General features: G+C 38.2%; 1 protein-coding gene across 12 annotated transcripts in view; it reads left to right on the forward strand.

Moving 5' to 3' along the window:
* The window catches only part of DTNB (dystrobrevin beta), a 235,813-nt gene that overhangs the window by 18,020 nt on the left and 204,847 nt on the right, over positions 1 to 12,946 (forward strand). For all 12 annotated transcript variants that reach the window (XM_070450768.1, XM_020913837.2, XM_070450757.1 and 9 more), the window contains exon 2: positions 10,053 to 10,120. In XM_070450768.1, coding sequence (XP_070306869.1) covers positions 10,054 to 10,120 — 67 coding nt within the window. In that variant the 5' untranslated portion in view covers position 10,053. The remainder of the gene's footprint in view (positions 1 to 10,052; positions 10,121 to 12,946) is intronic.

A 12,946-nucleotide genomic window follows, 5' to 3' on the forward strand; every position in this document is an offset into this window, starting at 1 on the left:
TTTCCACCCAGAACTTCTTTCTCTACTATCAATACAAGACGATCCATGCTCATCTTGTGTATTTCCTGCCTCAGGCATTTCTCTGAGGAGCCCTGGTTCCTTTTATTGGAGAACGGTATTATAAACAAAAATCTGGACCCTAAAGGTGCTCCTTGCTTTGTGGTACTGTTGTTTCTAGGTCTTCTCAGTTGCTAGAGCGAGGACATGTATGTGCTCGGTGCTCAGTAGCGTCCGACTCTTTGCAACCCCATGGGCTGTAGCCCACCAGGCTCCTTTGTCCATGGGGATTCTCCAGGCAAGAATTCTGGAGTGGTTTGCCATGCCCTCCTTCAAGGGGATCTTCCCAACTCAGGAATTGAACCCAAATCTTCATGTTTCCTGTGTTACAGGCAGGTTCTTACCTGATGAGCCATCAGGGAAGGAGATACTATATGTATACTAGTGCATATACATAAACATACCTACAAACACTTTTATTTGTAACTGTATATCTATATATGAGTTCTCTGTGAACTCACAGTGATGTCCCCAGTTGTGGTTCATTCCATTACCACCTGGATCATTCTGGCTTCTCATCTTGCTTATCTGTAACCTCACACTTCACCATCTGCCATCTGTTTACTTAATTGTTCAATTATGCATACATGCATTACAGTATTAGAATTGTTAGCTCATAACCCTGGAGAAGGAAATGGCAACCCACTCCAGTACTCTTGCCTGGAAAATTCCATGGACGGAGGAGCCTGGTAGGCTGCAGTCCATGGGGTCGCAAAGAGTCGGACACGACTGAGCGACTTCACTCACTCACTCAACCCTGGGAATGGGCTTCCCAGGTGGCGCTAGTGGTAAAGAACCTTCCTTCCTGCCAATGCAGGAGACATAAGAGACGTGGGTTTGATCCCTGGGTTGGGAAAGTCCCCCGGAAGAGGGCATGGCAACCCACTCCAGTATTCTTGCCTGGAGAATCCCCATGGACAGAGGAGCCTGGCAGGCTAGGTCCATAGGGTCGCAAAGAGTTGAACACAACTGAAGCAACTGGACACATAGGCACGAATGCAACCTGTGGGAAACTAGAGGACAGTACTTATATGTATTTTATTTTGCTTTTAATTTTACAGACTCCATTTACTTCCAGAGTTACTTAGGTCACTATACTTTTCTCCCTGTTCACTGATGTTGGTTCATTTCTTTGTAATACAGTTAGATTGTTTTATCATATTCTGCATTTCATCCTGGAATCCTTTGACCTCCTAAATGATTAAAAAAAATTTTTTCACATACATTAAGTTTCACTCTGTGTTGTAAATTTCTTTTGGTTTTCACAAAATTGTAGCGTCAGTGTCCACCATTACAGTATCATACAGAAGTTTTATTATACTAAAAATTTTGCTGTGTTTTACCTATTCATTCCTCTTCCCTTTGTCCCAAATCTTTGGTAACCACTAATTGTTTTATCATAGTTTTTTTCCCTAGAAGATCTTATAATTGGAACCATATAATATGTAGCCTTTTCAAATTGGCTTTTTTCACTTTGCAATATACATTTAAGCTTCATGTCTTTTCTTGACTTGATAGTTTATTTATTATTGCTGAAAAATATCCCATTTATGAAGGTAGTAGTTGGTTTATCTATTCCCCATTGAAGGGCATCTTGGTTCCTTTCAGTGTTTGGCAGTTGTGAATAAAACTGGTATGAACATTTGGGTGCAGGTTTTGTGTGAATATACATTTTCCACTCAGTATTTATAGTATTTATTGGTTAAATACCTAGTGCAATCGCTGAATTGCATGGTAAGACTGTGATTAGTTTTGTAAGCGACTGTAAATTGTCTTCCAGCCAGGGTGCCTGTGCCTTCCTACTAGCAGTGGATGCGAGTTCCTGTTGCTTCACATTCTTGTCAGTTTTTTGGATTTTAGCCATCCTTATAGGTGTTTGGGGCTTCCCTGATGGCTCAGATGGTAAAGAGTCGGCCTGCCATGTGGGAGACCCGGGTTCGATTCCTAGGTTGGGAAGATCCCCTGGAGAATTCCATGGACAGAAGAGCCTGGTGAGCTATAGTCTGTGGGGTCACAAAGAGACATGACTGAGCTATTCACACACACACACACACACACACACACACACACACTTCTGTTTAGTGGTATCTCACTGTTGTTTTACTTTGTAATTTCCTAATGACAGATGATGCTGAACATTTTTTCATATGCTTACCATCTGTATAACTTCTTTGATAAGATATCTGTTCAGATCTTTTGATTATTTTTCATTTGGGCTGTTTTCTTATTGTTGAATTATGAAAAGAGTTCTTTTCATAATTTGAATATAAATTCTCCATCAGGTATATGTTTTGAAAATCTTTCACTCTGGCGCTTTTCATTCTGTTAACAGTATCTTTTGCGGAACAATTAATTTTAATAAGATCCAATTTTTCCTTTCATGGATCATGCTTTTGGTGTTACATCTAAAAACGCGTTCACTCAGTTTGGCCTTGGGCTTTAAAAAGGTCATTAAATAACCTTTTCTAGGAATTTAACAGTTTCAACTCCTTTCAGATTGAAGAAACTTTGCTTATATTCTCACAGCTAGGACTCTGGTCCTCTCTCATTTTGTAGACCAAAGCTGTACTATGGTTCTTCTTTTATTTTAAATTTTGCTTCAAAGATGTTTATTATTGCACTGTTCATAATAGTAGATAGTTGGAAATATTGTCAACAGTCAAGGCGCAGATGAATGATTGTGATAAATTCCATTCTGGAAATATTGTCAACAGTCAAGGCGCAGATGAATGATTGTGATAAATTCCATTCTCTCATTCAAAATTATGGTTTGAGGAGTATTCAGGGATGTGGAAAAGGTGCTCAAGTATATTGTTCAGGTTTCTCCCCAGCTTTATTGAGGTATAATTGACAAATAAAATTATATATTTAAAATGTAAAACATAATTTGATAAATGTATACATAGTGAAATGATTACCACAGTGAAGTTAATTAGCTGCTTCTTCCTTGTGTGTGTATGGTGGTGGGTTGAGATATACACTCTTAGCAAATTTCAAACATGCAGTAGAGCTTTATCAACTGTAGTCACCAACCTGTGCATTTGACCCCCAGCTCATCTTTTAAATGAAAGTTTGAATCCTTTGTATCTCCCCATTTTCCCAACTCCGCAGACCCTTGGAACTTCCAGTCTGCTCTGCTTGTTTGACTCCTTATAGATTCCACATATGAGTGAGATTGTATAGTATTTATTTTTCTCTGGCTTATTTCACTTTGTGTTCTGATTTTTTAAATTGGGTGGAATGAAGTTCCTAAGTTGAGTGATTAGGATCCGCTGAAGAGCAAGCATGTGTGCATAAATGTATCTAGTGGATTTCTCTGCATATTCCCAGGATGAACTACAGGAAGAAGGGGTTGCAGGGTCCTGAGATCACGGCGTCATCGAATTTTATTTGTGCATTCATGTGGACAAAGATTTTGGCAGTTGAAATGGGAAAAAAGGGTGGATATGAGCATGATTATGAGGAAGGAAATGGCAGTGTTTGAAATCAAGGTTAGTATGTGAAGTGGATGATAAGGAGGTGTTGGTTACTTCCAGATTATGAGGCTCAGAAAAGGCAAAGTGCCAGGAGTCCGAGTGGAAGGAAGAAGAGAGATGTGTTTATATTCACACAAGTGTTTATCTTTAAAGTTGTTATCAGGAAGACAAGGACACGTAATCAGGTCTGGTAGTAAGACTGGGCTTCCCTGGTGGCTCAGCAGTAAAGAATCGGTCTGCTAATGCAGGTGACATGGGTTCAATCCCTGGGTTAGGAAAATCCGCTGGAGAAGGAAGTGGCAGCCCACTCCAGTATTCTTGCCTGGGAAATTCCGTGGACAGAGGAGCATGACTGGCTGTAGTCCGTGGGATTGCAAAAGAGTGAGACGTGACTTAGAGGCAGAACAACAACAACAAAGTGCTGATCTTTAAAGTCGTATCAGGAGGACGAGGACATGTGATCAGGCTAGGTAGGAGGGTTAGATCTTTGTCAGGCTTGGACTATTAAAATTGTAATTACAAAGACAGAGGTATCAGTATCCATGAAGCTCCGGAATGGAATCACCCCAAGGCTGAGGGAAGTCATTTATAGTCATCTTAATTTTTGTGTACCGCATACATTTGGATTTTATGAAATCTGAACTATAAGATTGACTGAATTGGAAAGTCTTTAATATTTTAGTTTGAGTTCCACAAAAAGCTGACTGTTAGACAAGGATTTGAGTGCAAGTATGAGATTTTGTTTGGCATGTTATCCCTGCAGATACTTGTAGGGGACCAGGAAGTGAATAGGGAAGGGAAGTTAGCAAATAAAGGCTTTGTTATCAGACAAGTTCCTACTGTGGGTAACTGAAGCTTATTCCCACTGACGAGCTCTGGGAGCTCATATAACACATGTCCTCAGAGCTCTACCCCTTAAGGGGCTTCCCTGGTAGCTCAGGTGGTAAAGAATCCAACCGCAGTGTAAGAGACCTGGGTTTGATCCCTGGGTTTGATCCCTGGGTTGAAAAGATCCCCTGGAGGAGGGCGTGGACCCACGCCAATATTCTTGCCTGAAGAATCCCCATGAACAGAGGAGCCTGGTGGGCTACAGTCCATGGGATCACAAAGAGTTGGACACGACTGAGTGACTTTCACATGCACAAGGGGCAAGGTAGGTAGAGTATGTATATACCAACTACATCAATCATTAAGACTGTTTGTAGGAAAGGGTAAATTTATAGTATTTTATAGTATTTCAGGCCTGTCATGCAGAGTATGAAATAGACTTTAGAGGTCAGAGAAAGTCTGGTTTCTCTATTAAAACAAAACAAAAACAAACAGAAATAAAGAAAAGCAGATCCTATGAGTCAGTATAGAAGGATTCAATAAAGGTCAGGAGATATGGAAAATGGGAGCACCCTATAAACTCTTTCCTTAATACCCTGCCATGCAATTCCCACATCTTCAGCTCATTTTCTTTGGGCCATCAAAACCCCACGCCAACTTACATGAGTTAGTCTACAGCATGTTAGGACTAGTGCCAGGTGTTCTTTATAGAACATTAAATCCTGGGTCATGGGCCGAGTGCTGCCATGTCAGCACACTTTGTCCTGTCTTACACTTGGCTCAGGTTGAACACTCTTCAATTCCAGGTATGTTCTTCCAGTTCCTGTTGGTGCATATCGTCAGGTCCAGCAGCTGTTTTGATGAATCCTCACTATTCTATCCAAAGTGGGGCCAGCCCCTTCCAGTTCTGTTGATGTGAATGAGACTGGACCCTGGTTATTAGCCTGGAAACAGGGAGGAAGGTGGGGACAGATTCTCAGGTGGGTCAGCATCTTTTGAGGCATGCATTCAGATGAGGTCTTTGCATGGGCTTCAGGCCGAGGAGACAGCCCGTGTAGCAAGAGCAAGAGAGCTACTTCTGCCCCAGAATGTTCAGGAGAATCTTGGCTGGACTGTGAATTCAATCTTCTTTAAGTTGCCTACCTTCGTAATTTGAGTGTGATTTTTAGCACAGTCTGCCCTCAAGTTGTGGGAGCTGAGGGTTCCTTAGAAATTGCTGCCATGGAGATTGTCTGGCTGTCATACCTTGCTCTGAGTTGGTACTTGACTGATTTAAGTCTTGATATTTTGTTTCTCTGTGCATCAGTCCTTAACAAAAGCTCAACCATTTAATTGTTTTTAAAATCCCTGATGCTCCTCTCTCTCTCAAATGTGAAAGCTATTGCATAAGCCAGTCATCTTCTTCTAAGTGTATCCCTTACTAGTTTCACCACATTGAATCTTAGTACTATCCATGCAGTAGCACAGCAGGGGTTCTCACCAAGCCACTTCTAGCACTGGGATCCTTGTTGTCTGTTTGGTGAGTGATCCACTTACAAATTCATCTCAGAGGTCTGTTTTACACGATCAAATCTGTCTTCTTTTGGATTACCCTAGAAGAAAATGATCTGTAAGGACTCAAGTGCAATTTTTAAAAAAAAATTTCCTTTTTAGATCCTAGAAAATATCGGTGAAAGAGTGGAGAAGTGAGACAGAGAAGAGAAAGTAGTAGTAGATGAGCACCCATATCAGTTGCCATGGTTGAGCAAAGTTAATTCCAAAGGGGAGCTCAGGAAGTCAGTGGAACACATGGCCTCAGAGTTAGTCCCTCTGATAGGTAAAGAAGCTGGATTATTTATATATTAACTTCCATCAGTGGGAGGACTGCTGTCCAGGGATGTTAATCCCCTGGTACTTCTGGACTGCACTGCAGGTGTCAAAGCCTTCAATGGCCAGAAAAAGCCTCAAATAAAGAAATGCAAATACTGGCAACCGGAAGCTGATAAGTTATGCATCAGGGTAGTAGTTTGGGTAATGGAATAAAGGCAGAATATCAGCAGGTGCACCTACCGGTGCACTTCCATTGCACCTGCTAAGTTAACAAATAAGGTCAGTATTGGGGCTTCTGTTGAATAACAAGCTTTTCTTGCATGTTGGCTTGGTTTTGAGAGTTTTTCTAAAAATACATACAAGTATTTCTGGATACAAGTCTTGTGTCAGACCTGTGATTTGCAGATATTTTTCTCCCAAGGTGTAGCTTTTGTTTTCTTATTGGTTTCTTTCATAGAACAGAAGTATTTAATTTTGGTGATGTCCGGTTTGTTATTATTATTTTCTTTTGTTCTTTGTGCTTTTAGAGTGATGTATCAGACCATGAAGATTTTCTCTTTTACACTTTTACATTTATGTCTGTCTTCCATTTTGAATTAATTTTTATTTATGGTGTGAGGTATAGGTCAAGGTTCATCTTTTTGACATAAGCATAACCAGTTTTTCTGACACCAAGACTGTCCTTTTTCATTGAATTTCTTTTGCATCTTAAAAAAAAATCAAGTGGCCATATCTGTGTGCCTCTGTATCCATATTCTGTTCTGTTTCGTTGATCTGTGTACTTGTCCCTTTGTCAATATCATACTGTCTTTATTACTGTTGTTTTTTAATAATTCTTAAAATTGAATAGTATGTGCCTCCAATGTTATTCTTTCTTTCCAGAGTTTCTTATCTGGCCTGTACCTTTAGGTTCTCCATATAAAATTTAGGACTGTCTATGTTTACAAAAAATTCTGCTGGGGTTTTGATTAGGCCATCTGATTAGATGATACATCTTTCTTCAAATTTTTGACTCCTGTAGTTTCCCAGCGTAGCTGCTTTTATTGATACTGCCACTGCCTGGCTACTGCCACTGCCTGGCTGGAGTGGGAGAAAATGAAGAAAAGAGAGAGGAAAAAAGTGCTGGGAAGTCTCCCATTCTCTCTGGATGGGCTTTAGACTTCTTTCTTCTCTTTAAGCTGTAGCTAGAGGGTTTTTCCCAGATTCCTCTGTGTGTGTCCCACAGTGCTAGGTTCAGGGGTTCATGCTATGATGAGTTCAAGCCAGGGGTTCAAGAGGGAAAAAAGGATAAACTCACCAGCTGTTTGGTGGTATTTTGGATTCTGTTGTATTCTTTCCCAATCCACCTGGTGATATTTACTTTCACCAACCTCAAATAACTCCAGCACACATTCCGTGCAGGTGTATAATTTGATGGGAGAGTAAGGGCTTCCCAGGTGGCTCAGTGGTAAAAAAAAATCTCCTGCCAATGCTGGAGATATGGGTTTGATCGCTGGGTTGGGAAGATCCTCTGGAGAAAGAAATGGCAACTTGCTCCAGTATTCTTGCCTAGGAAATTCCACGGACAGAGGAGCCTGGCAGGCTACAGTCCATTGGATTGCAAAGAGTCTATTGGATTACATGACTGAGCACAAATGCACAAGGTCAGTTTGTGCTGACTACCTTAGTAATATCTAAAACTTCCTGGGGGAAGATTATTAGTAAATGTATACTGACACAGCATTTTGGAGGGCAATTTGGCAATATCTACCACAATTTAAAATGTATACAGCAATGAAGAATGAATCTTAGAGTAATTAATAAGGCAGTTGCCAAGGATAAACTTATGATAATGGAAGTGAAACTCAAACCCCTGTGAAATGTGGGATGATTGTTGTCATTTTGACATGGGAACATGCTAACCAAACTGAGCCAGTTGTTTGTAGTAATGCAATATTAATTACTGTTGCTTTAGGTTGGGTTGGCATACTCTTTCTTAAAGGACCAGATAGTAAAGATTTTAGACTTTGCATGCCAGATGCTTTTTGTTGAAAACACTCAACTCAGCCTTTGTAGTATGAGAGCATCCATAGACAATAGATAAATGAATAGGTGTGGCTGTGTTCCAATAAAACTTTATTTGCAAAAACAGGTGACAGGTCAGATCTGGTCCAGGGTAGTATAGTTTCTCTAGTTTAATTATCCCTGCTTTACATGACCTCTTGCTTGCAGTGCTATAGTATTCTTACATGTAGATGTGGGCTCTGAAGTGGCATTGGCGGTGCAATATGTTTTTATTAATTTTTTCAAATTAATCTGGAAATAAAGATAAAATTTAGAAAATTGTCCTGAAGAACTTAGGGGTCTCCAGGAATTCTTAGATTCTACTTTGGGAAAAATTGATTTAAAGAAAAAAGTTGAAGAAATATAATAAATTATATATTTTATAAAGGATATTATGATTCTCTATATTAATTTGTGTTTAGCATTTAAACTTTGTATTACACAGTGAGAGACCAAGTTTTTGGATAGGAAGGAGGAGGTTTTTGAATACCCTTTTTCTTTATAATTACAGGCTACTGGTCCCAACTCTTGCTTTTTCTCTAGGACTTAGATTTCATTAGATTTTTTTTTTTGCTGTTTCTGGTTGCTTTTTCTTCTGCTTACTTTCCTTCTGTTTAAAACTGTTTCCTCTTGGGGGCAAATTGTCAGGTAACCATCACTTACTGTTTGGTAACATTATAGTGATTTAGGAAAGGGATAGTTTTAATGATCAAAATATTAATTGCAGAATGTTAAGGAATATATTTACATTTTAAATTTTCTTTAGGCTATAACTAAACTTTCACAGGCACTTTGTTTTAATGGATATGTAATGTGTGTAGTCATCATTTAGTTTATGATTCTAACACATTTGAGAATGTTATGTAAATAACTGCATGATCTACAGTAGTTTAATCTGCTTAGGGAATTATTTAGCATATGCTATTTGTAGATATTTTTTACTTCATAGAGTAAGGCAGAGTTTAGCTGAAATTATCACAAATTTTACATCAGTAAGGTCCATGCAGTGGGCTATTGTGTTCTAGCCTTTTAAGCACAGAGATTTGAAATGTATTTAGAAACAGAAGTTGTGAAAGAAGTTTAATGAAAGGGTTGCAGTTTTGCTTTATTGCTTCTGCATTCTGTGTCCTTGGGCAGGTTAGTGTTCTTTTCTAGATATCTGTTTTCTAATCTATAAAATGGGATAATAATAATGCCAGCACTCAGAATTGTTGGGAGAATTAAATGAGATAATGCATGGGAAGAGTTTTATTTTTAAACAAAGTGACTGGCATAGTATAAGTCATGTGATTAAAGACATGTTTAGGAGTTCTTTGAATTTGTGCATGAATTCCTCTTTCAGTACTTTTTAATATAAAAATAAAAGATTTTATTTATATCTTTTATGTGTCAGCTAATTATCTTAATGTTTTTATTATGATAGCCTTTTGTTATAATTATTATCTAAATTATTTTTAAGAACATATTTATCTATGTAAAACAGTAGGAATATGGGGAAGTTGTCTCGACTAATCCAGGACTCTGTAGAGAAAATAAAGTTAAAAATAAGACATGGGGGAAAAAAAAAAAGACATGGCCCCATATTGTCAGCACAGGAAGCAAGTGTATGAGCTCGTTTAAGTATTGACTTTATAATATTTTAGAAGCTGTCAAATAAAGGGACAGCAGTTTGTCTTTTTCTGCCTGGGGCTTCCACTTGACTTTTATGGATGTCCTTTTAATGTGTGGGTATACAGCCTGGTTTCCTGTACCTCTCCACAGCAGACTGATAAGCACTTGGAATTGTCAAATTACACATTTGTTTACACATTTGCTGATTGTATCCTTCTTTGTCTCTAGGATGATTGAGGAAAGTGGGAACAAGCGGAAGACCATGGCAGAGAAGAGGCAGCTGTTCATAGAAATGCGTGAGTCTTCTGGAATCCTTGTTTGTATTAATGTGTGGGAATGTCTTTTTTTCCCCCTGATCAAATCAGAGCTTTAATCAGAAGTTTTATGTTACAAATTTTAGAAAGAGAGGAAAGGGAGTTAAAGAATCATGCAGTTGGAGGACAACAGAGCATTACTTTAATTGAATTAACTTGAATTGCTTTCTTAAGCAAGGTCATAAATAATGACAAATATGTTACCTAGAATATCTGTGAGTTTAAAGCATGCCAGTCGAAAAAGAAAAAAAAAAGCATGCCAGTCAATTTAGACCTCTTGCAATAACTCCATTGTTACCATGAGCTTGCAGGTGATGATAAATAATATGTTATATAAATTACCTTACTGTAAATAAAGACTCCAGTGTAGGAAGGACCAAGTGTTAGAACAACACTTAGAGCCGTAGGAAGAAGTAAAAGCAGGAATGTGTACTTTGGTCTGTAACTTTACTATGTACCCTTTAAAATCTTCTGTTAAAACATTCTTATATATTGTTATTTATTCTTATATATTCCTGTATTCTTCAGCAAAGGGGTCACCTTTTCATTGAGTTTTTAATATATTTACTGAGAATCTGTTATGTTCCAGGCACCATTACAGGTGCTAGGATTATGTGTTAGTCATGTCCTAGTCATGTCTGACTCTTTGTGACCCCATGGACCGTAGCCCACCAGGCTTCTCTGTCCATGGAATTCTCTAGGCAAGATTACTGGAGTGGGCTGCCATTCCTTTCTTCAGGGAATCTTCCCCACCCAGGGATCGAACCTGCATCTCCTGCATTGCAGACAGATTCTTTACCATCTGAGCCATATAGGGGAGAACAAAACACAGTCCCTGACTTCACTCATACTGTTTTCATTTTAAAGGGAAACTGACAAAAATGGAAACCAAATAAATAATAATTCTTGATATTAAGAATTATCTGGCATGCACTCTCATGGGCATGTGAGAGAGCATAATTGGGGAGATATTTAAAGTAAAATTGGGTATTCTTCAAAGAATTGGGTTGATTGCTTAGTGAACGTTATCACTGACACAAACTTCATATAAATTACCATTCTGTCTAACAAACTCAAGAATATGGATGGTCTGGGAGATGTTTGGTGGGTGTGGCTGCAAGAGTCACCTCTGTTTTTCCACAGAAAGAATTGCATTGGTGGTGATGGTATCTGCTATGGGAAGCCCTACTCTTATTTCCAACATCACCCCAACTCTCCAGCATAATTGCCTTCTAAGGATGCAGAAACCACTGTTTGCCACCCTGATGACTTGGCCCTGTCATCCAGGTGTTGAGTTGACTTTAGTATGTCGATTTTGAATCTAATGATCTTTCTCTCTGCTCTTTCATTACTCTTAATGGTTAGTCTATAGACTTCTACTTAGGTATTATAGATAACTACATGTATATTGCCTTTTAAAAAGACTTAATTGTTCAGAGCAGTTTTAGGTTCATAGCAAAATTAAGAGGAAGGAACAGAGCTGTCTCATGTATACCCCTTGCCCTGACACAGGCATGGCCTCCACCACTGTCAACTCTCACACCAGAGTGGAATGTCCATTACAACTGATGGACCTACATTGGCATATCGTAACAACCCAAAGCCTATGGTTTACATTCTGGTTCATTCTTGGTGGTGTACTTTCTACAGAACTGTATAATTTTTAAAGAAAGGCCATTTTGACTCACTTTTGCAATACTTATACCTCTTTTTCATGACCTACTGACTATACAGATATTATAATTAAGAGTTGGGAGGATAGCAGACATTCTTGTCTCGTTTTTGACTTGAATGGGAATGGATGTAATATTTCACTATTAAAATGATATTTGTCACAGGTTTTGTACCTTTTATCAGGTTAAGGAACTATTTTTCTGTTCTAATTTACCAAGAGTTATTACTGTTCTTTTCTTTAAATCATGAGTGAGTATTGAATTTTATCATTTATCTATGCTTCTCTTGAGAGGAATGTATTTCTTCTTTTAAAAAAATTGAGATATAGTGACATATATTTCTCCTTGACTCTGTTAACATACATAATTCTGGAGCCAACAGTCTTTTTCTTAAAGGGCCAAAAAGTAAATATTTTAGGATTTGCAAGTGATATGATTTCTTTGTCATAGCTACCTTTATTATTGTGCCACTCAGTAGTATTCTTAAGCCTTTCTGTTTTTGGACAATACCTTTAAATTTCCTGTTTTAAACAGTGATGAAATTAGTTTGTTAATCTTTGAGTGTTTTTTTTTTCTTTTTGACGGCACTGCATCTCATGTGGGATCTTAGTTCCCTGATCAGGGATTGAACCTGTGCCCCCTGCTTTGGGAGCATGAAATCTCTTTGCTTAATATTTTATCTTTTGGACTTTAACCCCATGAAAGTAAGAATCACATGTATTTATCATGGAAGCCCCATCAACTCAATAAATATTTATTAAAGGAGAAATTATGTAGAAATTTGATAGTTTATAATTTGTATGTGATGTAAAGTTACTAAGAAAAATGATAAGTGATAGTTTCTAAACTCTGGTATCAAAATAATAGCTTCCTAGTTGAGTCTACAATATATTTGATGCCAGGCCTTCATATTCAGAGATTCTGATTTTATTTTTCCTTTTCCAGAATTTTGTCACTTTTATTGTTTTTTTCCAAGAAACTTTTGGCTTTATTGGTCCTCTCCCTGAATCTTTGTTTTCTACCTCATTATTTCATGTTACTACATGGTTTATTATTTTCTTCTTTCTACTTTAGGCAGTTCTATATTTTTATAGGTAGAGGTTTACTTTCAGACTTTTTTTCTTTCTTATGTAAG

The sequence above is a fragment of the Odocoileus virginianus genome, chromosome 2 (genome assembly GCF_023699985.2).
Source record: "Odocoileus virginianus isolate 20LAN1187 ecotype Illinois chromosome 2, Ovbor_1.2, whole genome shotgun sequence".
NCBI classification, from domain to species: domain Eukaryota; kingdom Metazoa; phylum Chordata; class Mammalia; order Artiodactyla; family Cervidae; genus Odocoileus; species Odocoileus virginianus.